Here is a 27,864-nt window from a genome sequence, read left to right on the forward strand (position 1 = left end):
TTGCTCTGGCGTTCGTGGCACCTGAGATGCAATATCACTCATGGCAAAGGAGAGGAAACTATTGCCAACTCTGTGGCTTTTCTCCAAAGCTATTGTGATATCGTACACAATGAGGTGGACAATGTCAAGAAAAAAGGTAACCGTAGTGATGATTATTTTATCAAAACTAATGATGTTAGTGTCCGATGGGTGCTATAAAGGTGAATGTTGATGCCTCATACTGCCATGTTTCTGGGGAGGCTGCTGTGGGAGCAGTGGTGAGGAACCACCAGGGCCAGATTATTGTGGCATCTAGCAAAGTGATTGAGAAATGCCAAGACCCTGAGGAAGCTGAAGCTTGCGCTATTTTGGAGGGCCTGATGCTTGCAATTGACAACAATTTGGAGCCAAATTCGGTGGAGTCGGACTGCGCCAATGCAGTGTCAAATGTTCACAGAAATACAGGGAAACATTCCCGAGCCTGGGTTGTCTACAATAATATAGACATCGTCTCTCTTTTGATCCCTGCTTGTAAGGTAGTTAAAATAGGGAGAACTGCCAACCAAGTAGCACATGATTTTGCAGCTCTTGCTAGGAAATCTGGTGAAAGCAAAGTGTGGATGGATCCCACCCCACCTGATATTCAGGAGATAGCTGTAAAAGACTTTGTATCTCTGCCTTTGAGTAATATATGATGTTCTCCCGCTCAAAAAAAAAAAAAAAAAAAAAAAAAAACCAGAGACGAAGATGTGCTGAGGGTTGGAGTTGGCTAGTGGGGAAGACGAGGCAGCACCCGCCGCCGCCGGCCGCCGCGCGGCATGGAGTGGAGTTGTTGGAGACGAGAGCGCCAGATCTTGGAGAGTTCATGCGTTCTCCGCGCGGAGGAGATTCAATTCGTCAGAGCAGAGGAGGGCAATCCGGCGGAGGAGAAGGGAGAGGGGAGAGAGAGCCTCCGGCCGCCGGAGAGGATGGTCGCGAGCTCTCGGCGACCCAACATCGTCGTCTCCCTGTCGCGCGCGAGAGAGAGCCAGAGTTGCGGATTTGGTTCCCCACCGCTCGAGTGATGGAACGTTATCCCGGGGATGAACGCGAAAACGACGGGGAAACTACACCGTATGAGCAACCAAATGAGCTTATCCGGATCGATTGGACCCGGGGTTTGTTGGGCCAGGGAAAACGGGCGGAACCGCTCGGGAAAGTGTGCAACCAAACGAGCCCTAAGAGAGCTAGGTTACGAGCAAGGTTACTTTTCCTTTGGTCCGGTACTCTTTATGCTCTCCATAAGGTGATCAAATGTCAGCCTTGCCCAGTTCACTTTCTTTGTATCATCCACCTCCAACATCAGCTTAAGGTATTGTGAACTGACACTGTATTTTGTTGCAGGGAATACGCAGGCCACATATAGCACACAAGACGAACCTTGTTATGAAGTGTTCATCTGTTGATCCTTTCTCATTTTTGGTCTCTCGCACTAGGCCTTTGAAGGTAATTGCTGACTCCATCTTTGTAAAGCGTGAAGTTCTTCCTATTTCCTTTTTCTTGTGCTCATCTCATCATCTGGATGAATCTGACTGAAATTGGGGACCCCTCCTTCTGATGGCAGGCCCAAGAGATTATCTACATCTTCTAAGTGGATTTGTAGCAGAGTTTCTTGGATGAAGGTGTTATGTCCAGTGTTGTAAGTATCGGTCAGTTTTTTGCAGGTCAGCGGTGAATTTGAATGTTATCTATCCGTAACAATCCTTCAAGTGGATATTGTGCAACTATATTAACAGACGCATATATTGAATATTTGTTGGGCGATCCACCAGGGGAGGAGTAGAAGAAGACCATGGAAAGAAGCTTTGGAGATGTTCCCAACAAGGTGATGATAGAAGTTCTAGCGGCGACAAGGGTGGACGGCAACTGATCATCACACTGATGCAACAATTTTTTGTATTTCATGTTAATAAACTATTTATGTTTTGAATGGGAGTAATGAACCAAGACATGAATGTTATGCATAAGATTTATATTGTTGTTTGACCGCATAGCACTGTTTCATATCGTGCATTCTTCTTTACTGTAATAAAAGTATGACATCCCTTTCAAATTGAGAAGTCGGCATCAACATGTAGATGTTACTGTTTTGTGAGAAATCGACATCATTTGGTCATTCTTTTGTTACACATTGTACATCATGTTTCAGCTGGAATGCTCTTTCCGCATTAGTCACGCAGCAATAAGTAAAAAAATATTTTAACCTCTGCTGGAATGCAGAAAATATATGATTAAGGCCACCCAGTTAATTAAACATAAAATAAGAAGGGGAAGTGGTTACAGAAGGCACGGGCAATCATCAGCAACTTTTGCTACAACCAACACATCATGAGTTTGGCTTCTTCAACCTCCTGAAGCATACGTGTATGTGAAAACATTAAATATAACCCTCTGAACCACAAGTCAACACTTGGAACACACATGCTATAGTTCAAGAATTTAAAATCAAACATTTCTCACTTTGAACACTTCGAGCAAACATGCCATATATAGCATCTTTGTCAACAAGATTGACGGAACAAACTAATATACTCGCTGAAGATTTTGTTTAAAGACCGTCTCTCTAAACTTTTTTGGGTATGTAGATGATGAAACAACCCCTGTTGCCAATCTTGCTGATCAAACCACCTCTTGTAGATACATCTCATTTCATCTGCTGTAATAGAAAATGAACATAGATAAGTTCAAGAATGAGGTCTTTCCTACTTAAAATGCTATCTATAACCTAAGGTTGAACTAGCTGCAGAAAGATTGGTGTGATAATATCTCAAATTCATATAGTAAATTGCATCATATAATATATCAAAACTATTGTACTGTTAATAGCCAGAACCAGATTTACTGAAGGCTCACAAAAACGATATACTCCTGCAAAAATATGATTAAATAATCAATTAAATGATTGTACCAGAAAAGGACCAGATGAACGCCATGTCTTGGACAGAAGTACCAAAAAGGGGAATCAAGAAGTGCCAATCCCTATGATTTTGGAGCATTTAGATGAAGAAATCTCTACTGAATTTTGTCTTGTCAAGGAGACAGAGCAACATGGCATATTCTCTGAAAATTCTATCCCGCAAGATTCATTTGATGCGAAACTATGTCCTGCTATGTGCGAAAGATCTGTACATTCCAAAATGAGAAGGGCATGGTTCTGTAGCTGCAATTAAGTGGTTGCAGGAGCTAGCATCAGCACCTACTGCTGGTTTTTTCAGCACTCATTTAGTTCAGATATCAAAACCAAGTATAACCAAGCCTAATTGCATGTGAAAATATGAAAGTGTACAAGTTGATGCCTACCTTTAGAAGCAGTGAACTGAATGGAATTCATCAGCCAGCACTCCCAGCGTGGTACGAGAATCAATTATGCATATCTACAGGAGGAATCAGCAATATGAATATGGCTATGCAAATCTACAAACTGCACACAAGGTCACCGTCTCTACCAGAATACACAAGTCCAAAAAGTATTTACCGGCACCCGGCGTGAGGGCAATCAAGACGGAACTTCCGCGCAGCGGGTACAGGCGCCGTGGAGGTCGAATATGCAGGGAAGCGGCCGCCTGCGGTGATCTGCTAGTTCAGGAACTCCGGCGCGGATGTTTGTATTGTGCGGCGAGGACGTCCAGGTGCACTGCTGCGGCGGGAGGTGGCTCAAGGGTACGAGGGCGTACTGTTGGGAGACTCGCGCGGGCGAAGCAGCGCCGGCTGGACTTCATCGACCTGGCTTTAGGCGGGCAATAAGGGTGGAAGGGCGGCGCAGTGGACGGCCGCGCGAGGGTTGGCGGGCGGGCGGCGGCGGAGGCGGGGCAGCGAGGGTTTCCGATCGCAGCGGAGGCGGGGGCGCAGAACGCGGACAAGGGAGGCGGCGCTACTCTCCTCGTGGCTACTTTCAGGGAGGGGTAGGGTAAAGGAAAACGCTGCCGATCAGTCGACCGATCCGGCCGGAAAATTGGTCTTTGTTCAAGCCGCACGTGGATGGGTCCCACTGGTTCCTTATACTAAGGCTGGCCACACAAACTTTCCTTCCTCTTCGTTATCCAACTCCCACTTTCCTCCGTTCCTAGCGAGAAGCACGCCGCCTGCTACTCCATTACTCCTCCAGCGAGCGCACTTTCCCAGCTCCTCCTTCGGCGAGAGCGTCGCTGCCCCAGCTTCTCCCCTAGCAAGCACGCCGCCTCCCCAGCTTCTCCCCTGTCAAGCACGCCGCCATCCCAGCTCCTTCCCCGACGAGCACGCCCCAGATCTTCCCTCGGCAAGCGCCTCTGCCGGCGAGCGCGTTGGCCGGCGAGCGCGCCGCCCCTGCTCCTCCACCAGCGAGAACCTCCTGCTCCATCCAGCTGCGCCCAACCCTTCCCCCGGCGAGTGTGCCCTTCGCCTCCTACTGCTCAGGTACCACAACGCCCCGACGACCGGGTACTAGTGGTTGACGCCGGTGTTGTCCCGCGCGGAAGGTACTGGTGGAGATGACCAAGGACGTGTGGGGCGCGGGCATGTTAATTTTTTTTTTGTTGTTTTTGTTGTGAACTAATGCTGTAAATATATTTGTCCATTTGTTGTAAATATATTTTTGGCATCGGAAGTTTTGTTTTTTTTATTAAAATTTTTGGTGGCTATTGTTGTAAACACCTAAATTAGTTGTGGTTTTGCAGTTAATTAATTGTAACTATATTATCAATTTATTGTGAATATACTTTTTTTGGCATGGAAACTGTTGTTTTTAAAAAAAAAATTGTTGCTAGCTGTTGTTGGAAACACCCAAATTAGTTGTTGTTTTCATTGTTAATTAATGTTGTCAATATATTATCGAATTGTTGTAAATATATTTTGGCATGGGAATTGGTGTGAACACCTAAATAAAAAATGTAGATTTTATTGTTAATTTATTGTTGTAAATATATCGGTGATTTGTTGTAAATGTAGTTTTGGCACAGAAAATTATTAGTCCTGAAACTATTGCTTTTTGTTAGAATCGTCACTAAATATTGTTGTAAATACTCTTTTTTGTTGGATTGCTTTGATTTAATACAACCAACTGGAGCACCTGATGATGGGCTCTCAGCCTAGGCTACCACGGACGTGCAGCACGAAAGCAGGATAACAGTAAACCAACCTGCGGCGTGAAAGCGCCGTGCGGCGTGAAAGCGACGGGGGATTAAATATACAACGTAAGATCTTAATCGAGTGGTAGAAACAACAACCGATTTTTGGACCCATAATCAGGCGACCGACGGCTAGCACTACCCGTAAACTAGGGTAAAAGTGCAAATTGAGCTTCTGGCACTCTCAAAAACAAATATTGCACGCTCGTCCTCGGTCACGGACCGCGGACGGCCAGATGCCTTTGGTACTCGATCACACAGTTTTTTTTGTTGAGATAGCAACTAATGGAATTCAACAATGGCGAAACTGATTACAAACGACTCCACAGAAAAAGGAAAATACAATATGGACCAAGAAGACCACACACCGTACTCCCAAATCGCCATCAAGCCCATCGTCCTCATCGTCACCACCCAAGTACAGAGACCGAATCCGGAATCCGCCCGTCTTCAGACACCATCGAGTCACCGCCGCCACCTTCGCCACATTGGGCTTTGAACACCGCAGGAGTGCCCACCCCGAGGGGTGAGAGCTAATAATCTTTTCCAGACCATCGGGCAGGCGGGAGCTGGTGGAGACCAAGCAGAACCTCCAATCCACGGACCCCGAGCAGTAGGTCCCAACCATCGACGCCACGTCAAGCCACCTCCTTCCCTCGCCACCATGGTCGGCCGGAGGAAGCTTCACGACGAGACAGTCGCATCTCAAAAAAAAGACCCTAAAAACCCTAACGAGGAACGATTGTATCGTCCCCTTCCACTCCCTCGCCACCACGGCCGGCCGAGGGAAAGAAAACAGTAACAACAGCCCTCCGACTCCCAAAGCTCCACGGCAGAGTCGACAGACAACCTTGCCCGGAGAGACCACCCTCCCCAGATCCACCGATCTGAGAGGAAAACAGGCCAGCAGCTCGCCGGCGCCGCCACACGTGGCCTTGCCGAGATGGGGACCGAGCTCCAGCACCTTTATTCTGACGCGACGCCACCTCCACCATCTCGGCAGCGTCTCCCGAGACTCTAGGGGCCCTCACCACCAGCGATCCGAAGATCTGCCGCCAGTAGGGCGATCCCATCGCGCAGGAAGCCGATCCACCACCGTGGAGACGTCCACGTCGCCGCACACCCGCAGCAGCTCGAAGCCGGAGCCGCCGGAGACACATGCCGCCGCCGCCGGGGAAGCCGCCACCGCGCGAGGGACGAAGCCCCCGCTGCCGCTGTCGCCGCCAGGGCTTTGCCCTGCGGGTCTTCCGGCGGCGGCGAGGAGGAGGAGGCGAGGTGGGAGGTGGTAGGCGGCCGGCGGCGGGAATCACCCCCGAGTCTCTCAGGGTTAGGCGACGCGGGGGGTTGGTTAAGAAGAAAAGAGTTGATACCTCGCTTCGATCACACAGTTTTAGAGTACCAGGGTACCGTAAATTCTCTCCAAAAATAACATGTAGAACCGACTCAACTGATTTTCCCCTCATGATTAAATACCTAATTGGCGCATAGTTATGCTGATTTCATCGATGATTTAGATCGATCATCGATCGCTATCATATATAACTGGTCTTGGGTCAACAGTTTTCTATGTAGTTGAAGATTTTCTTATGGCTAGCGCTTCCCCTTTTAGAAAAAGGGGGATTTTCTTGTGGAATTCTGGGGTGTAGATGAGTAGATAATTTTGGGAGCAAAAGAATGTGGTTTACATGAAAATCTCGTGACTTAACTTGCGCTTGAAATGCTTTGTGTGGACATCTAGATCACATTGGATCAGACATGTTTATTGCCCGAGCGTACATGCTATTTCTAGTTCCTGAATGTTAAGTTTAATTGGTAATGTTGCAACTATCAGAAAAAAAAATTGAAAATATAATTTCAATCTATCGGAGGCTCCGAGTGGATAGATGCACAGTGTATGTGCTGTTGACACATGGCTCACCAGTCACCATCTTGTTTGCCTACATTCAGTTCCACGATGTGACAACTACTCTACCCTCTTTTGTTTGGTTGCGTTAACTACTGAAATGTTAGGCTACATATAATTTGTTGCTAGCAAGTGATGCATCCATAGAGCCAAGGGAATATGGCCATGACGGCAAACGCGAGCTGAGCTGCGTGATGAGGGTCGGAGTAATCCTAAGTGTAGCCATGGGCATGTGAGGTATCAGTAAAATATTGGCCACGAAAGTTGGCGTTGCAACCTCAAAGGCAAGGGAAAGAAGCCTCGCCAAACGAAAAAATTATGCCCTTGTAATTTACAATGCACCTCATGCGTGTCGCCTTCAGTTGTGCATTCAGCTGGTGCTCGCCAAGCTTCTCTTCCCACATCAACTAAACCCAATATCTCTTTCCCCAAGCCACTGATCCAACATGAGTACTCTGCTGCCCTCACCGCCGTTGCTAACGTAGAACATGTCCTTATCTCACTGTCAAGTGTCATCCCCTGGACCTGCTCATGTCTGTTCTGTTGCCACCACCGACAGCTAGGGTGGAGCCTCGAAGTCACAAGCGCGGGAGACCATTGATGTGCTTGTATTGTTGCTAGGAGATACATCCTTATTTTGAATTATATGATGTTTTAGCTTTTTATAAATTTTATATATCTATACGTATTTTAGTGTGCATGTAAACTAATTTCAGTCCCAATGTAGTCCACATTGAATTATTTAAAACATTTCATAATTCGGAACGAAGGGAGTATGCACCAAGGTAAAGTGAAAATCATTGAGAAGTTGGAGGATCCCGTTGATTGAGAGCGAGAAAAAAAATCAGATTTTGGTGCGCACTACTATGCATGATTTACCTGTTTTTGTTCCCGGTGAAAAAGATAACTGGAAGAGGGTAGAAGAGAGAATACATGGGCCAGGTTAGGGAGTTGAATCCATTAGATATCCGAGGGAAGATGCATTTGAGCGGTATTGCTGCCTATGATGTGCCTCGTCTACCTTAGGGGGTCTGTGGCTAAGTTTTTTTTTGGCAAAAAGTGCACCAATCTATTTATAATTTTCAATAGTAGTACAAGAAAACCCAAAATTAATAGAAATTACAAAAAGGTCTCTAGACCTTAGCTACGACTACAAACACTCGCACGAGCCAAAGGCGCACCACCGTCCTTGTCCCTCCCTCGTTGGAGCCGAAAAAAACTTGACGTGTTAGAGCTTGTTGTAGTAGACAAACGTGAAGTCATCGTGCTAAACCCCCAGAGGACCAACGCAATAGAACAACAACCATCGCCGATGAAGAGAAGCGTAGATTAGAAGGAACAAGGACCAAATCCATGGAAATCCACCAGACAGAAACCTCCAACGCCCTCCAGCGAAGCTAGATGCATCACCGAAATAGAGGCTAGATGGGAAGGATTCTATTCCATCTCTAGGGAGTCGTCACCGTCACGGCTCCTAAGTAGGATACAAACCCTAAACAGAAAACAAGAAAAAAGGAACCCTGACAACGACTGGGATCCACCGTACCTTCATGGCCCTAAGGCCACATGAGGCGAGGCATATCGGTGGTTGCGCCGGCAAGAGGAAGGGAAACCCTAAACGCCTCCCCGTCTCTCACGCAGGGGAATGAAGGGGTATTAGCAGTCACTGGGTATTAGTTGACTGCAGTGTCAATGCCCAAAGGTTCTGAATTTACCCTTCAAACCATTCAAAACCAAAGACATCCTCCCAAAAGATAAGAATCCATTTTATAAAATCATATGCATATAGCGCTGCTTCTGTCGCGGTGGTATCTGAATGTCTCAAAAGGTGGCAAGGTTAGGCCCCGATAATAAGTATAGTATTGGCGTTGGCTGGCAGAAGAATAAACAAAAAAAAAAATCTGGCACGACAAAGCTGGATGTTTTGCTGTCTACTACATAAGTGTAAAAATATAAATCACCATCAACTATTCTTTTACCTTCTTCTCTCTCTCTCTCTCTCCTTCTCTTCATGTGCAACTGTCTCAAATTTTTCGTAAAAGTGATATGTACATGCAAAGGTCTCAATGACTGTCTTCAGTCTTCACCAGTACTCGTCCACCGCCTCCCAATTATGAAACCTCAAATCCGACCCGTTGGATGCTCCCCACAAGTCAAGAACTCAGGCAAAGCCAAATTGGTGGCATGAAGTGTGTACGCAGTGGTTCAACACTTCACAAGATGGAGAAAATAATTGCAGTTATTAGATATCCTATTTGAAGGACAATGTGAATTAGATCGAGGCATACAGAGCCACTGGGAGCACCGACTGAAGATGGTATTTAGCTAAATCCTCGAAGTGAACGAACCAAACTTGTAATCTCATGTGCACAAAATAACAGCGCACATGGGCAAATCTAACTTGTATTATGTTTGCTGTGAAGTGTTAACTTGTATGCAGTGCTGCGTGAAAACCCACTGCTCCGCATGGCCCCAAAAGGGATCTTCCAAGGAATTTCAGATGAAACGATTCAAAAAATGCCAGAAAAAGGGATTTTGCAGAAAGGGCAGACTCTTTTTTTACGAAAAATAAGGTCCAGTCAATTTTCACATTAGGTCAAAACTCCAGCTAGTTTCGGAAAAGTGTAGCTTTAACATGCGAGTTTTCACATGCTTCCGAAAGTTTCCTCCAAAGCTTCAACACATTCACAGAAGGTAAAGAATATTTATTTTGGAGGTTCATACCAATGACTACTTCAGAAGAGACACAGCCACACATGTTTATACAGCACTGAGGCATCAAGTAGCATCAGTAACATGAATTATGCCGAGAATAAAATACCATCACTTATTTAAGTACTATATGCTGAAGAATTACTGATGCGTATCACCAATTATTTTAGATCTAATTATTAGAGATGTACAAGGACCGTATTTGTGGTTTAGCTTTGGCCACGGGGCAGAATCAGAGCATGTGTTTGTCAAAACCTGCTTCTGCACTACAATCATGCAGCGAGAATTCCACCGTTGCGAGATAAGATCATCTTTCCTCATAGCTCTGCCCTGGATTCACTGTCGATGGTGTCATCTTTGTGTGTGGCCAGTGCCTTAATAATGTACTCATATATCCCAATTCCTTTGAGGTACTCATCTTTGCTCAGGAACTGCAAGACATGCGCAGATCATAGTTGTAAAGAACATTGGTATTTCTTGTGTATAAAGCAAAATGTTGCTATTTCAGTTGCCAGGTACTATATGTGCACACTGATGGTTCTAGTTCTAAGGATGCAATCCTAAAAGACAAAGACGATAATTTTTTTTAGTAAGTTGATGTATTAAATGGAGTGTGGTGACACAAACCTCATTATGATCATGGAGCAGTATTGGGGTGTTCGCCATAGGAGAGAACCCAAACGCTGGAATGCCAAGTTCCCGGAAATAACGAGCATCAGTAGACGCCGGAAATATCTCCGGCTTACCAAGTTTGCCACCAGCTCTCTTCACAGCTTCTTCAAACACAGGCCACCATGGGTTTGAGCTGTCAGCAGTTGTCATGGCTGGCTTCCCAAAGTTGTCAAGGACAGAGCCCTTCTGTTTAAACTGTTACAGCCAGAAAAAACACGATTACAAACTTCTTTGAGCTTCAAGCAACAAAGGGCCATACATATGCACCATGTATTATTACTTGAAAGTTTGCAGAATTTTAAACAAAAAGGAAGCTCTCTGTTCAACTACTCCACTGTTGTGCCCATCAAAATGCAACACCACCATTATTACAAAACCTTTTTTATCCGCCTTTCGCAAATTTTCAGCATGCGTTGTCTTCTACAGAACTTATAGTAGGCACAAACTGATTTAGAATTATTTTTAACCAATAAAAGTTCAGGCTTTAGTGGACACATCCCTATCTTACAGTCTTTTAACACGCTAGACAGTCAGAAAAAACACCCTCAACCTGAAGTACCCAATAAAAACTAGCTAATAGTACAAACTAACACAGCAAACCTCCATAATTACCTCAAGCCTTCAACTGAACGAAGAATTACAAGAAAAATAACCATGTTTACTTATCCCACAAAAGTTTCTATCTTAACTTTGTGCTAGTTGTTTCTAATTTTCACCTAATTATACTAAAAGGTCAACTGAAAATTTAGAGTCCAAAAGAAGAACTGCAATTTAACCTTCATTTCACATGGGCTACTCCAATGACACAAACACAATTCAACAAACATCACAAATAAATGCTAGCTTTATACAAGGAGGGAAATAATATGTTTGCATTGCACAAGTAATTGCCCTATCAAGAACATCATACCTCAAAGCTCAAGTTGCGTGAAGCAGGTGCCCATTCTTCGACAAGACGCCTCTCTAGTGCTTCAGTGTGAACACTAGGAGGGATTCTGATGTCAATACCTACCTCTGCTTCAGATGGTTGTAGATTCATCACAAAACCCTGAAATAAGAGTAAGATTGACTTATTAATTGAGAGCATAAGTCAATCAGAGTGAACTTGATGGTGAATTGTCCTATTTCCAACAAAAACTACATGAATAAGATAGCAAAAGACTGGAATAACCCAAATACGTTACAATACATGAAAGCATCAGAGCCAGACGTTAACTATTACGAACTCAGTGGCACATTTCTAGGTTAATGAAGTTCGAGAACTTGCTAACAATTCTATGACTCCAAGAATGGACAGAACATAAAAGTCTCAGTTTCCACATAAGTGTGATTAACTATGGTATTTCTAAAAAAACTGAGACTTCAGGAGTTCAGATTACTGACCAGCACTAACTAAGAATAAGACAAGCCTTAGTAGTTGAGTTATGATGCTGATGAAAGCATTTGGTCCTCTTTTATTTAGCAGGCGGATTATTCCTTCATTGCCTATCTCATTGGATAGAAAGACACCAAACATGTCATAGATTCTAATGCATGAAAAACTAAAAAAAGGATAAAATCACATATAGGATAAAGAAATCGTAGTCAAAGAACTGATTGTTCGAATATGAAGCCTATGCACTGTATCATCTGGAAATAACTGTTTACAAAATGTAGGCTAATAAAGAAAAATGACATTACATTAGCAACTGAGCAAGCGACTAAGTATTCAAGCTGCTAATATATTTAATGGAGTTGTCAAGGATACAACAGCAACATCTAAACTAGACTTAGCACATTGTTAACAGGAACTTGAATCAACTAACCGTGGGTGTTGGTGTCCCAGCCTTCAAGTACGCAAAATTCACAGATACAACATCCCCTTCAGCTTTCTCTCCGGACTTAACCAAATCAAACTGAGCTGTCCTGAACCTTCGAATAGCCTCCACACTCTTCATTAAATTCTCCATCGCGCTACCATCATACAGCTTTGCACCATGCCCTGGTGCTCCCTTTGCTTTAATAGTAAGCCACCAAGGGCTACGCTCTGCATAAAAGACCCGGTACTCTTCCCCAGGGGATGCAAGTCCCTCATCAAGAACCAAACCTACATTCAGCTCTTTGAATTCTTTTGATGCAACAAATGGCTCAACACCCTCGTGTCCACCAATCTCCTCGTCGGGGACAAATGTTATATAGATGTTCCGGTCTGGGACAAAGCCCGCATCACGGAGACGACGGATGGCTTCAAGATACTGCATCCCCACACACTTCATGTCCTACATTTATGAACCACAGCAAACATCTCTTAGATAAGATAACCATGTAGAAGTATTAGCTTAGCAGACTACCTTGTAGGTTTTAGCAGTTTCAACTTTTTGTCAAATTACAAATCAGGGATCATACCCAAAAATATCATAGATGCATGGATCACTCAAGCATAGTCGTTGATGAACGAACACTAGAATTGTATCTTGGCAATCAAGAAGCTTGCCTGATATATGAGAAAGATTGGGCAAGGCTACAGCATACAGCAGTACAGTAACACTGACGATTAAACTCTGGCCTCATTAACTTCTAGACGAAGAAAAAAGGTAAAATTCGCGACTGTAATCAATCTTGCCTGGGAGCCACGCGCGTAGATGCGGCCGGATGCCTCGTCGAGAGCGGCCGAGAAAGGCCCGTGCTCCCACTTCTTGGGTTCCGACGGGACGACGTCGGTGTGGGAGTTGAGAAGTATGGAAGGGAGCGACGGCCGCCGCCCGGGCCACCGGAGCAGCAGCAGGGGCTTGCCGGCGGCGGGCTCCAGAGTCCGCGCCTCGAGCCCGGCGGCCGCCGCCTGGTCCCGGAGGAAGGCTACCGCCGCGGCGTAGTCCGGCGCCGGCTGCGCGGTGTCGATGCGGAGGTACTCCTGGAACCGGGAGACCGCCTCCGCGTCCGACGACGGCGAGGCGGTGGCGGCGGAGAAGAGGAGGAGAAGGGGAAAGAAGAAAATCTTGGACAATCCAGCCATGATAGGCATCTGCATCGAGTTCTTGCCCCTGACAAGAAGAGATGGGAGGTCGTGTCCGGCGTTTGTGGCTTGTGGGGGGAGAGTGAGAGCGGCGGAGACGGGGTTTGGACTCTGGAGTTGGTGGTGGTGACTGCCACTGCCAGGGCGCCGCCGGTAGTAGGGTAATCGACGCAACTGGCGTGGATCAATTGGACTGTTTTTCTGCGTCATGAAAAAGAGAAGAAATATTCTGGAAACTGTAAAAAAGAAAATCATTGTCAATTGAGAATGTTTTATTTGCTGATGAAGAACCTTGAATTGAGAGTTGAGGTGTGTGCTGCTTGTCAATTGAGAATGTTTATGTGTTGATGAAGAACCTTTGAACTGAGAGTTGAGGTGTGTGCTGCTTTCAGATTCTGCAAACTACTTACAAAAGTGCAGCAGGTCAATACCAGTCCACTATACAATACAGATTGTGCTATACGTCTATACATGACACCTTTTTTTGGAGTACACGTAGAAGATATGTACGTGCACCTATTTTCTTCAACATTGGAAAAAATGTTATATAAAAATCTAAAAATAATGAAATAATGTTTTTCATGTACATATTATGTTGATACTTACATGTGTAAGTTTTCATAACAAAGTGTCCAAATAACACTATAATAATTTGTTTTGTATTGTTCACGGAAATAGGGAATTCTATTTTCAATTTATGTGTAGGTTACACATGGTTGTTTTTTATGCCAAAATCTGTACAAATAAATGTTAACATAGGATATACATGCGTGCATTTAAAAAAAAAATCTGAAACTTTGAAATAGTATATTTTTTTATTTTTTATAATGGGGTGCACATGCATCCTGGCTCACATCGTCCGCGTCCGTAGTAGGTGGCTCTTCAACTCATTTGGCTACATTGAGTTCCAATTTTTTTTTTTTTTTTTTGAAGATACATTGAGTTCCAATTTTGCAACAACTCACCTGCCATTTTGTGTTGCTCTACATTAATCGTTGTAATGTAAGTGACTGTATATAAGTATATAACAATCCTAGCCAATGGTGGAACCAAAGGTCAAGAAAAGACGGGCAACACCAAAAAAAAAAGGTGAGCTGAGCGCCATGACGGTGTCATGAGCAATGTAGACGATCGATAGGTGTGGGAGGTGTCGGTAACATACTAACCACAGATGCCAAATGTGCTACCTCAGCAACAGCAGAATGAAGCATCTCAAACAAGGAAGCAGCTCAATGACGTGCAAAACATACGTCAGATGTGTCATGCCTTTTGGTCCGCATTCTCATAATCTCATTATTCGATGAATGGCATCCATGTGGAGTTCTTGCTCTCCCCCAATGAGAAGGTATGGGAGGTCATCATGGGCGGAGCTAGAAATATTCATGGGTATGCAATGAATACCCAATATTTTTACAATTTTTTCAGTATATAAGCTCCTATATGCATTCATATACATATGAGTGTTCTTCTATACGTGTTGCACTCGTAAAAAGCCTAAAATCACGCTCTACAGCTCTCTTGACTCGGCCGTTCCAACCTGGGCAGTTTGGGCTTTCTCAGGGCATTTTCGGACTTGGCCTGCCACGCACCCACCTCAGCTCATGGATCCAAGCGACCAGAGGTATTGAATTGACATCCCCGACGCAAAACATCTCTTCGCCAGTTCGTCTTCGCCGCGCCCTGTCGGTCAGGATCGTCGATCGATCTCAGCCACCGTCCGCCGCCCGCGCACCGACGCTCCGCCACATTCTCTGCCGCGAAGGGGACCAATTCTGTGATCAGTTCAGTTCTGAAGTAAGTGATTTCGCAAGTGATCCGATCCTATTATTTTTTACCGTGAGTGATCCAATCCTAAAGTAGTTGATCCGTTCTGTACTGCAGCTCATCATCACAATCCATCAGGGACTACAGTCCGTGAATTCGCAGATAATACGATCAACCAGTTCACCCACGGTAAGAACCACTTCAGCTATAATTTCTTTTTTGATTTCCTTGAATTGAAATTCTTCTTAATTAGTTAAAAACATCACTTGCAGGTCTGTAAAATTAAAATAAAGAACAAGCAGAATCAAAACAATGTAGTTAAAAACATCACTTGTCACTACTATCAAAACTTTATAATTATGTTCTTGTTATTGCAAACCTACATATGTTATATTGTTGTGTTGATTTTTATTTTTATTCGAATACCCAATATGAAAATTCTGGCTCCGCCACTGGAGGTCATGCGGATGTAGGGAGAGAATATAAGCATGAAGGGAGAGAATATATGCAAATGCAACATTGTAGTTCAAAATATGGAGTTGGTGGGGCTGACGACGACCGAGAGTCACTTTTTGTGAAAGGGAATCAACAACTAACCGTGGAACGATTGTGTTCTGTATGAGAAAATACTAATTTGGAAACTATGAAAATAATGAGAATTTAGAATGTTTTGTGTTGAAGAACTTTGAACTGAGAACTGAAATATTTGCTGCCCAATACAGCTATACGAGCCTAGTACAGATGTTTTATGTGTTATAGTACATGACATGATACTTCATCTGACTCTTATCACTGAAAGAGAGTGAGGCAGGCTAACTCTTGGGTGGATAGGTCTGGGCGTTATCTCTCATTGCTTAAAAACATTGTATAACGCAGGTGGTAAGTTAACACTCAAAACAAAAATCAATTGATGAACCTAGCTCCAGCAAATACATCACTAGTAGAAACAAGGGCTTTGGTTTTTTGCCCCAGATGTCATTTGCACCGGATTTGGCACGAACCGATGCTAAAAGGGGTCATTAGCACCGGTTCGTGGGGCGCAGCCGGCAGAGGGACCTTTAGCACCGGTTCGTGTTACGAACCGGTGCAAATGATCTATCTTTTGCACCGGTTCGTAACACAAACCGGTGCAAAAGGTTCGCACCGGTTCGTGTTACGAACCGGTGCAAATGATCTATCTTTTGCACCGGTTCGTAACACAAATCGGTGCAAAAGGTTCGTCGCCAGGCACGTGTCCTTTAGCACCGGTTCGTGTTACGAACCGGTGCAAAAGATAGACCATTTGCACTGGTTCGTAACACGAACCGGTGCTAAAGGTCCCCAGCCCTATTTCAGCTCAGCTACCCGGCCAAACAGCCCACTCACTTCATTTTTGCTAGGAGAAGGTGTGTGTGTTGAGTGCTAAGTTGCTTCTCTTTGGCATGCACATAAGGTGCTCGATGAAATGTGTGAGAGAGTGATGCCGCTTGATTTTACACCCAACAAAAATGAGATGAGGTGCCAGAGCGACACTTAAGCTTTCTCCTCTTTCTTTCCTCCTCGATCAAGGTTAAGCAACAACTTTACCCTTTCATTTGTACGGTGCTAATTTCCACTATTTATAAATATTATGATGTTTTGTAATTGTTTATTGATAAACTTAATTAATTATTTGATGTAGATGAACCGGCGGCAATGGATGTACGTTGACCGACGTCTACCCGAGTTCAGATCGGGCCTGGAAGAATTTATCCGTGTGGCTCAGGAAAACCCACAGGAGGATGGTTTTATGTGTTGTCCATGTGTTGATTGCCATAACTTGAAGCAATACCCTGAATGGCAAGTCACTCACTCCCACCTGCTTTGGAAAGGTTTCATGCCCAGCTATAATTGTTGGAAAGAGGGGTTATGATGGAAGACGACGAAGAAGAAGAAGAGGATGATGATATGTACCCTAACTACGGTGATACTGCAACAGGGCATGATGAAGATGAATATGCAGGAGGAGGTGATCAAGATGAAGAGGCATCAGATGAGCCCGTTGATGATGATCTTCGTCGGGCCATCGCCGATGCACACAGAGATGCAGAAACAGAAAACGAGAAGCGAAAGTTAAAGGGCGTGTTAGATGATCACAAAAAGAAGTTATACCCAAATTGCGAAGATGGCAACACAAAGCTCGGTGCCACCCTGGAGTTGCTGCAATGGAAGGCAGAGGCTGGTATATGTGACAAGCCATTTGAGAAGTTACTGAAAATAATGAAGAGGAGGTTTCCAAAGAATAACGAATTGCCTGACAGTACGTACGAAGCAAAGAAGGTTCTCTGCCCTCTAGGATTAGAGGTGCTGAAGATACATGCATGCATTAATGACTGCATCCTCTACCGCGCTGAGTATGAAAATTTGGAAAAATGTCCGGTATGCACTACACTTCGGTATAAGATCAGGCGAGATGACCCTGGTGATGTTGAGGGCGAGCCCCCTAGGAAGAGGGTTCCTGCCAAGGTTATGTGGTATGCTCCTATAATACCACGGTTGAAACGTCTGTTCAGAAATAAAGAGCATGCCAGGTTGTTGCGATGGCACAAAGAAGACCGTAAGAAAGACGAGATGCTGAGACACCCCGCTGATGGGTCGCAGTGGAGGACAATCGATAGAGAGTTCCCGGATTTTGCAGATGACGCGAGGAACTTAAGGTTTGGCCTAAGTACAGATGGAATGAATCCTTTTGGGGAGCAGAGCTGCAGTCATAGCACTTGGCCTGTAACTCTATGTATCTATAACCTTCCGCCTTGGTTGTGCATGAAGCGGAAGTTCATTATGATGCCAGTGCTCATCCAAGGCCCAAAGCAACCCGGCAACGATATTGATGTGTACCTACAGCCATTATTTGAAGAACTCTTACAGTTGTGGAGCAAACCAGGTGTACATGCATGGGATGAGTACAAACAGGAGTCATTTAACCTACGAGCGTTGCTTTTCGTGACCATCAATGATTGGCATGCTCTTAGTAACCTTTCAGGACAGACAAACAAGGGATACAATGCATGCACGCACTGTTTAGATGAGACCGAAGGTGCCTATTTGCATAAATGTAAGAAGGTTGTGTACCTGGGGCATCGTCGATTTCTTCCAAAGAGGCACCCCGTCAGAAAGAAAGGCAATCATTTCGGAGGTGAGGCAGATCGCCGGGTGAAGCCTGAACTCCGTACCGGTGATGCTTTACTTGATATGGTGAAGGACATAAAAGTAATCTTTGGAAAGGGTCCTGGCGGTCAATCTGTTCCGAATGACGACGTTACCGGACACGCACCCATGTGGAAGAAAAAATCTATATTTTTGGATCTACCCTATTGGAAAGTCCTAGAGGTCCGCTCTTCAATCGACGTGATGCACGTGACGAAGAATCTTTGCGTGAACCTGCTAGGCTTCTTAGGCGTGTATGAGAAGACAAAAGATACACCAGAAGCACGGCAGGACCAGTATCGTATGAAAGTCCCAAAAGACAAGCAAGAACAGGATTACAAGGATACAGGGAGTCGCTTAAGTCCTGCCAGCTACGCTCTTACCAAAGCAGAGAAGGATATCTTTTTTGAAGTCCTTTACAGTATCAAGGTCCCGTCTGGCTTCTCCTCCAATATAAAGGGAATAATAAATATGGAGAAGAAAACATTCCAGAACCTGAAGTCGCATGATTGCCACATTATTATGACGCAGTTGCTTCCGGTTGCACTGAGGGGGCTTCTGCCGGAAAATGTTCGAATACCCATTGTGAAGCTATGTGCATTCCTTAATGCGATATCTCAGAAGGTAATCGATCCAGTTAGTCTTCCAAGGTTACAGAAGGATGTGGTGCAATGTCTTGTTAGCTTTGAGTTGGTGTTTCCACCATCTTTCTTCAATATTATGACACATCTCCTGGTTCACCTTGTCGAAGAGATTGCCATCCTCGGTCCTGTCTTTCTACACAATATGTTCCCCTTCGAGAGGTTCATGGGGGTCTTAAAGAAATATGTTCATAACCGTGCTAGGCCAGAAGGTAGCATCTCCAAGGGCTATGGAACAGAGGAGGTCATCGAGTTCTGTGTTGACTTCATTCCTGACCTTAAGTCGATTGGTGTTCCTGAATCGCGACATGAGGGGCGACTAAGTGGAAAAGGCACGCTAGGAAGGAAATCAATGATATGTAGGGAAGGCATTTCTTTCACTCAAGCACACTACACAGTTCTACAAAGTTCCACCTTGGTGGCCCCGTATATCACTGATCACAAGAATATTGTACGCTCCGAACATCTGGGGCAGTCTGAAGACTGGATTACGCATAAACATATGCAGACATTCGGCGGTTGGCTCCGAGAACATCTCATTAATAACATCGATATTGTAGATCAGTTGTACATGTTGGCCGGGTCACCATCTTCGTCTATAGTGACTTTTCAGGGGTACAAGATAAATGGAAATACCTTCTACACGTTCGCCCAAGATAAAAAGAGCACCAACCAAAACAGTGGTGTCCGCATTGATGCAACAAACACTAGCAGTGGGAAAAAGGACACATATTAGGAAACGAGCTCATCCGATGAGCCAAAGCGTCACATAGTTCTTTCAGGGAAATGAACCATCGTGGGAGTCGAGGACAAGACAGACATGTCAGAAGATTATAATAAGTTTGCTGAAATTCCGCCCTTCACAGTGAACATTGATCCAACCATCGCGTTAAATGCTGAAGATACTCCATGGTTACGGTCGAAGCGATCATAATGTATTAATTATTATCATGTACCTTGAGCTCATATTATGAAGCGTTTGTTGTGATATGTATCAGTAACATTGGTCGTTTGAACTAAATGCAATTATCCAAGTTTATTATTTTTCTAGATACACATGTTTGGAAATTTATCCTCAGCTACTGGTTGTTGGGTGTATACTAGCAGCTTCCGAGCGGGACTTGCGGGAAGAGTTACTCGGGCGGAGCTTCCGAAGATGTCTAAGACGGCCGTCCATCTAAGACATCTTCGAGAAACTCCGTCGGAGAGGCTCTTTCCTTCGAGGTCGCCGTCGTCGGGTTATATACCAGCTCCCTGGAAGCTCTCTATGCTCTCCCCTCCTTACCCTGAGCTACTGTTTGTTGGGTGTATACTAGCAGCTTGCGGGTAGAGTTCTCGGGCGAAGTTTCCGAAGATGTCTAAGACGGCCAGCCATCTAAGACATCTTCGAGAAACTTCGCCGGAGAGGCTCTTTCCTTCTTGGTCGTTGCATCTTCTCTCTTTGTTCTCTCTACTCTCCCCGGAGGGGCTATATATAGCGGTGTGTGCCTCCAGATAATCCCCTCCCCCCAGATGAAACCACCCCAGAGATAAGGCAAATAACGAGATAAGCCTCCCAGATTTAGCCCCCATCTTTAGCACCGGTTCCAGCCAGAACCGAGATAAAAGGGTATATAAACTAATCCACCATCTTTATCACCGGTTCCGGCCCGATGCTTAGGGATAAAAGGGGTATATAAACTAATCAACCGTCTTTAGCACCGGTTCCAGCCATTAACCGGGATAAAACGACAACGACTTTATTGAAATTTAACAAGATACGTTAACTAAATAACTTAAACTAAAACAACGACAACACTGCTTTATTGAAATTCAGCATTAACTAGATTTAAACTAAAATAACAACTTCTACTAGTTCTTCCGCGCATCCGCTGCTGCACTCCTGGCTACCGCCTCCTGCCGCAGCTCCTCCTCACGACGACGCTTATGCATCTCCTCACTATCCAGATCCGTCACACGCGGCCGCTTATGCAGCTCCTGGAGACTCTGCCTCTCAAATGCTTCTATGGTAGCCGCTAGCGCCGCCTCCTCCCACTCCTCTATCTCTGCGAGCTGCGGGTCCACCTCATCCGCTGTTGCCCTCCTGGTTGCCGCCTCTTGCCGCAGCAGCTCCTCCCACTCCTCTATCTCCGCGAGCTGCGGGTCCTCCTCCACCGGCGGCGGGTGCGGCTTTGGGGGCATTGTGCAATGGGCTAGGGTTTGGTGATGAGTGAAATGGGAGAGACGGGGGCGTACTATTTATAAAGGGCGTGTAGGCGGGAAATCTCCGCGCTGCGCGTCGTGGCGGGAAAATATCCCGCGCGGCGTCTTGGCGGGAAAATATCCCGCGCGGCGTCGTGGCGGGAACCGCCCGGCGTCGTGGCGGAAACCGCGAAAAAAAGGAGGGAAGAAGGAAAAAAGACAGTCAAAATTTGGGCCTTTTGCACCGGTTCGTGGCTGGAACCGGTGCAAAAGTTCCAGCCACGAACCGGTGCAAAAGGCCCCTTCATTTCTTCCCCGCGCGCGCCCCTTCTTCTCCATTCGCGCGAGGAACACAGAAGAGGGGAGGTGCTGCCAAAAAATTTGGTGCCGCCGCCGGCCGCCTCTCCTCCGCGCCCGCGCCGCGGCCGGCCTCCTCCGCGCCCGCGCCGCCGCCCCCGCCCGCGCTGCGCCGCCGGCCTCTCCTCCGCGCGCCCGCGCCGCCACGACCCCGTCCGCGCGCGCCGCGCCGCCACCGCCGTGCCGCCGCCCGCCGCGCTGCGCCGCCCGCCGCGCTGCGCCGCCGCCCCCGCGCTGCGCCGCCAACCCGCCGCCCGCGGCAACAAGGTGAGCCCCGGCCCCTTGTCTTTTTTTGTTTTTTTGTTTTAATTAGTTAGAAAATTTAGTAGTTAGAATTTAGAATATTGTAGTTAGAATTTAGAAGTAGTTAGACAATTGTACTTAGAAAATATATGTAGTTAGATAATTGTAGTTAGAATTTAGAATATGTTAGAAAATTGTAGTTAGAATTTAGAATATGTTAGATAATTTGTAGTTAGAATTTAGAATATGTTAGATAATTTGTAGTTAGAATTTAGAATATGTTAGATAATTTGTAGTTAGATAATTGTAGTTAGAATTTAGAATATGTTAGATAATTGTAGTTAGATAATTGTAGTTAGAAAATTGTAGTTAGAAAATATTTGTTAGATAATTGTAGTCAGAATTTAGAATATGTTAGATAAAAATGTTAGAAAATTGTAGTTAGAAAATATATGTTAGACAAATTTTTTTACAGAAGTAGTAGTCAAATTTATATGTTCATAAGTAATTCATTCAAATTCAATATTAGTTTGCATACGATGCCGCGGCCTCCGCCTCCTGGAGCTAGGACAGTTTTAGAGGAGATGCAGCAGATGGGGGAAGTCCGGGACTGGGCTCCGCCGGGGTGGCACTGGGAGGTGTTATCTTCCGGGGCGCGCACCTTGGTGCGGAATCCGGGTCCCGTCGTCGACCCGGATGGAGGTCTTATGGGCCACGTTCGTTTCAGAGGTAGCCGGCCCCGCCGGAGGAGGTAGCTCAGCGCATTGAAGCGGAGGACCAGCACGTTCGCCGTTACATGTATGCGTTAGACAACATGTATAGGACCGGATGGAGCGTTATGCAGGGATCTCATGTTAGCTATGCTCCCGTTGTTGTTCCGTGGCTTTGGGGGTACACCCAGCGCGGCTCAGGACCCGGTCTGCGCGGTTGAGTGGTTGTAGTAGTGATTGATGTATTATCGATCTATGTATGCATGTAACTGCACTATCTACTTTCAGCACTATATTATCGATCCTTAGTTAAGAACTATATATGTATTGAGCATTATCCTTAATTAGTACCTATATATATGTATAACTCTAATATTTTGATCATGTATTGAGCATTATTCTTAATTACTTGTAAGTCTTTGCAGAAACTTGTAAGTCTTTGCAGAATCTAGCTTCGTTGTGTTTATAGCATTAGAATAACTTTTAAGTCTTTGCAGAAACTATGGAAAGAGACCTAGAACAAGAATACCTCGTCGAGAAGATTATCCGTGATGATGACGATATCACCTCTATTTACCTAAACCAATCCGGCGAGGGAGACGAGCGAACCCGAGGAGACGGCTCCGATGAGGAAGATGAGCAAGACCACCGTGGAGACGGCTCCGGTGAGGGAGAAGGTGACGACTGCGAGGGAGAAGCTCACGACGCCGAGGTGTATATATATTAATTAACCAAGCCTACAGATATGTGCATATACATATATTAACGTTGTTTCTTCTTTTAGACCTCCCAATCAACACACTCTACTGGCAGAACTAAACGAGGCGCGGACAGAAAGATGGAAGAGCATGAAAGGTGCATCATCACGGAAATCGCTATAGACGGCGAACCGATTTCTCCCAAGCATCACGCAAAAAAGTTTGTAAGTCAATGCGGAGTTATTGTTAGGGACACCATCCCGATCACCACTCAAGAATGGAAGAAACCTGCAAAGGCGGACGAAGGAGTTACTTACGTCGATACGAGATCCAAAAATCTGATGTTTAGGAAACTCATGGTAAATTTCATATTTCCGGAGCCAGCTGACTCTGATAGTGATAATAAAAGGCGGACTCGAGGATCCCGAGCTGAATAGCATACAACGAAGAGTCAAGAAGTGGGCTCTTAAGAAGATGGCAATGCAGTTCAACGACTACAAGAAGAAATTGGACAACTCCTTTGTCAAGAAAAAGAAGACTCCAGATTTCAAGGGCCCCTATGAGAAGATAAAAGACCACTGGGAGGCATTTGTGAAGTACAAGACATCGGAGAGGGCAAAGACAAGGCAGACACCAACAAAAAAAATGTTGCTAATAAGATGTACTTCCATACCATGGGGCGAGGAGGCTACAAGGCTGGCAGACCTAAGTGGGAGAAATGGGAGAATGACCTAATTGCAAACGGGATCCAGCCAGAGGTACGGAAATGGAACCAGCGGTCAAGGGATTGGTTTTACGCGCATGGGGGCACGTTGGACGCACAAGGGTTCTGCATATATACACAAAGACATCGGGAAAACCCACTTCCCATCGAAGCCTTTAGAAATGCTGCAAAGGAAGTTGAAGACGGGAAGTTCCGTCCCGAAAGAGAGAAGGACCAGCTCACACGCGCCCTTGGGAATCCTGAACACCCAGGACGAACACGAACCATACCAGGTGGCAAGCCGTGGTGTATTGGGTTTCCAGCAGAAACGAAGAAATATCCCGATAGAAGCCGTCAGAGGCAAAAGGATGTGGTTCAAGAACGCGTTGCTAAGCTAGAGGAGCAAGTGAGGATGATAATGTCAGGCTCAGTCACAGTCACCCAACCTCAACCTAATCCGCGGATAGAAGAAGTTGCATTCGATGCTACCGGCCAGGGATCTCAGCGGAAGAGCAGCGTGGCTTCCACGGAGCTGCCTGGTGATGATGCAGATGTGGATCCGCAGATGGCTCCTCCCTCCCCTGTGGATCCGCAGATGCCTCCTGATCTCTACCCTGTGGACTTTATCACAGAGTCGACACCTTGTGAGCTACATTTCCAAACGATGGGCTACTTAACGCTCAAGGCGGCGATCGGCTATGTCTTACCGCCAGTACCTGATCAAAGATATCACTTCAATCCGGTTCCACCTGGATACGCTGTTGCCGGGGTGGATCAAGTTATGGATGGGTATGGGCCGCTGAGGCTTGACCACCCTGCAGGTGAGGGGATTTGCTAGAGCTGGGAGAGGCCAAGAACACTACAGTTCTATGGCGAAAGGAATTCATTGTGATTCCGGGTTGGAAGGCGCCAACAAGGTCTCCACCGAGCCAGCATTCTCCACCGATGCAGCCGTCTCCAGTGCGTGAGCCTTCCCCGCCGGCGCGTGAGCCTTCCCCGCCGGCGCGTGAGCCATCCCCGCCGCCGCGTGAGCCTTCCCCGCCGCCGCGTGAGCCTTCTTCGCCGCCCAAGTCTAAGAGGAAAATTAGGCGGACCGCTACGACACAGCTGAGTCGTAACAAATCACCGAGACGCAAACAAGAGCCCCTCCCAAGAGTGCCTAAGGTTGCTCCCAAGAGACCTTATGACTATATAGTTGAGGAAAATGCCAAGATCGTAGCTGAACAGCACAAGCAACAAATGTTGAAACTGAAAAAGCCCCAGCTTGAGCCGGAGCCAGCTATATCTCTGGAAAAGAAGTTGAAACTGCTGAAGAACCTTCATCAACCTGAGCCAAGTCTTTCATCGAACTATGACCGGTCTATTCGCAAGTCAAATGTGTTAGCAAGAGAGCGGTGGGAAAAAAGTAAGGTAGAAGGGAAACCAGTTCCCCAGCTTGGAGCCCAGAAAAACTAGTGCCCCCCGCTCCAAGTGTATCCCGATGTCCTAGCGTGCCTTGATCCAACGATGATAAAACTATACAAAGATGAGGCAGATGCGGCCGGTATGAGTATTCTTGAGTACTTAAGCCGCATCGAATTCATGTACACGGACGATGTCCAATTAGCATACCATTACACATACGGGGAACCTCTTGTCAGAGCTGCGGAGTTGCCTAATCTATCAACACAGCTGCGAAGACTACATAATTGGTACTTGGATGCATGTAAGGACGGTCAGAACTGGATCATGGTGGCAATAAGAGATGAGCACTACGGGCGAACTGGCGTGATGAACATCGAATTTTCTGAATTATTTCAGTTATTCAACCAAGACGCCCTCGACAAATCTCTGCTGAGTGCATACTGTCTGTAAGTATTATTTATGTAATTAAGTCTCTACCGCGGCTCGTCCATTATTGCATGCATATAACCATACTCTCACTGTATTATGCAGAATGAAGATTCGCGAATGCCGCAAGGGGCAAATCTATGATCTTGGGTTCGTTGACCCATATACTGTGAATGGGTATACTATCGACAACTCTCCCAAGGACACGGAGAATAACTTGGTACATGTCTTAAGGAAAAACTCATACAAAAGGGCAATACTATTTCCTTACAACTTCGCGTGAGTGTTACTCTCTTCACACATTAAATCTTTTTTGCTTACTCCATGTGTTAAGTGTAATTGATGAGTTATGCATATATATATATGTGTGTGTCCGCAGGTTTCACTATATCCTGCTAGTCATTGAACCCGACACCGGGATAGTAGAAGTCATGGACTCGAAGAGTAAACCCCTTGAGGCGTGGGGGGACATGGCTGATATCCTCCACAAGGCTTGGAAACGGTTCACCAACAAAGCTCCGGGTTTAAAGAATAAAGAACTTCGAATAAAACATGTACCGGTAAGTACTACTGGCTAGGCCACGCATCTCTTTGATTCTAGTTTCAATACCATTATTATTATCATCCTTGATTATATATATATATTATTTTGATTGAACTTTGTTCTCGTAAAGTGCTTGAGGCAAGAGGACGGGAATAATTTATGCGGGTTCTACGTTTGCGAGTTCATCCGCCAGAATACCCACCATGTGAGGGACATTTTGGAACAACTTGATGTAAGTAATTAAACAACATTCATGGCTTTATTTTATCACCTTGTGTTTCATTCACATACACACATATATATATACATCGTACCTTCTTCAAATCATTAGATCGAACGGTTGCGGGACGGTCTTCTAGTAACAGAGCGTGTACGAGCAATTCAAGAAGAATTGGCGGGGTTCTTACTTGAGCAAGTCATAGCTCCAGACGGAGAACACTATGTGCCCGCCATCCAATATAACTAGAAATTATTTTCAAAGTTGATGTAGACATATATATATATATGCATGAACGTGTGTCACTTCGATCGATATATGTAATATAATGGTTTCCTATATATATGTGTGTGCATTATAACGTGTTTCGAATGGAGGCAGAGTCTGCCCGCGGCAGCGTTTTAGTGAAAATTCCTGCCGCGGCAGGCCGCGGCAGCGTTTTAGTGCAATTCTCTGCCGCGGCAGAGTCTACCGCGGCAGGGAATGGCACAAAAACCCTGCCGCGGCACAACCCTTTTGCACCGGTTCGTATTACGAACCGGTGCAAAAGGTCCCCCGCCGGACGCTCCACAGACGGCCACGTGGTGCCCCCTTTAGCACCGGTTTGTAACCGAACCGGTGCAAAAGGGGGGGGGGCCTTTTGCACCGGATGGTTTGCACCGGTTGGCCATCCGGTGCATATGGCCCTTTTGAACCGGTGCAAAAGAGCAGTTTTCCACTAGTGCATACACGAGAGCTGTTCATCAGGTATGGCCATAAGGGGCCGTGGCATTTCCTCGAACAGGTCGTGGGAAACGGGAATGTTCTCCGACGGGATGTCCCAAGCCTTCCCGAAGGAGGGGGCGGCTCTCGGAACCCCGCCAGGCGTGTGGTTCAGGTCCAAGTGAGGGGCCCGACAAAGCCCCTATAGAACAGGTCGTCAGGTGAAGACGAACGCGAGTCGGTGAGGCGGGAAAGCGGTGCCTGGACCTGCACTGTGGGGCACGGTGTAGCAGGCGGCATATTTGACGGATGCGGATGTAGGGGTGGCCTTGCGGCATGGGAACTTACACAGCTCGCTGACGATGCCTAGGCGTGGCCGATGAACCGCTCCCGCTTCAACATGAACATGGCATCAGCCATGGACATCGATATCCCAAGCTAGACATTGGCGTGTGTCTGCATCTCCAAGGCCATCTTGGTGGTGACCTTGGTGGCGGCTTCGGCATCTTGATGGGCTTTCTTCCCCCGCACGACGGCGCGGCAGTCCTTGCGTTTCTTTGTCTGCACCGCCCTCTCCTCTGACGCCTGCTCCTTCTTCGGCACCTTGTTCTAGCTTCCCGCCACGGTCGATGCAGCGGTTCGCTTCGGGGTCGGCTTTGGAGAGGCGTCTGCGCCCAGTGGGAGCACCAGTTGGGGTGGCTATGTCGATG

General features: G+C 46.1%; 1 protein-coding gene and 3 long non-coding RNA genes across 5 annotated transcripts; 2 read left to right on the top strand and 2 right to left on the bottom strand.

Moving 5' to 3' along the window:
* The first annotated feature begins 754 nt into the window (after positions 1-754).
* On the top strand, positions 755-1,999 carry LOC127312888 (uncharacterized). Of its 2 annotated transcripts, XR_007858649.2 has the most exons (4): positions 755-1,264; positions 1,363-1,464; positions 1,583-1,682; positions 1,791-1,999. It is a non-coding gene; the product is annotated as an uncharacterized lncRNA (long non-coding RNA). The 2 variants fall into 2 exon arrangements; XR_011748695.1 differs by having other exon boundaries at positions 1,583-1,999.
* A 352-nt stretch (positions 2,000-2,351) lies between these two features.
* On the bottom strand, positions 2,352-4,499 carry LOC127316803 (uncharacterized). The gene is made up of 2 exons (XR_007860653.1): positions 3,494-4,499; positions 2,352-2,674 (listed from the first exon to the last, which is right to left on the bottom strand). It is a non-coding gene; the product is annotated as an uncharacterized lncRNA (long non-coding RNA).
* Positions 4,500-9,713: 5,214 nt separating this feature from the next.
* LOC127316802 (uncharacterized) lies at positions 9,714-13,624 on the bottom strand. The gene is made up of 5 exons (XM_051347267.1): positions 13,010-13,624; positions 12,213-12,665; positions 11,318-11,455; positions 10,363-10,602; positions 9,714-10,166 (listed from the first exon to the last, which is right to left on the bottom strand). The coding sequence occupies exons 1-5, from the start codon at positions 13,607-13,609 to the stop codon at positions 10,053-10,055; spliced, it is 1,545 nt and encodes a 514-aa protein (XP_051203227.1). The 5' UTR covers positions 13,610-13,624; the 3' UTR covers positions 9,714-10,052.
* Positions 13,625-25,883: 12,259 nt separating this feature from the next.
* On the top strand, positions 25,884-26,453 carry LOC127312887 (uncharacterized). The gene is made up of 3 exons (XR_007858648.2): positions 25,884-25,970; positions 26,071-26,251; positions 26,366-26,453. It is a non-coding gene; the product is annotated as an uncharacterized lncRNA (long non-coding RNA).
* The last annotated feature ends 1,411 nt before the right edge of the window (positions 26,454-27,864 follow it).

The sequence above is a fragment of the Lolium perenne genome, chromosome 7 (genome assembly GCF_019359855.2).
Source record: "Lolium perenne isolate Kyuss_39 chromosome 7, Kyuss_2.0, whole genome shotgun sequence".
NCBI classification, from domain to species: Eukaryota; Viridiplantae; Streptophyta; class Magnoliopsida; order Poales; family Poaceae; genus Lolium; species Lolium perenne.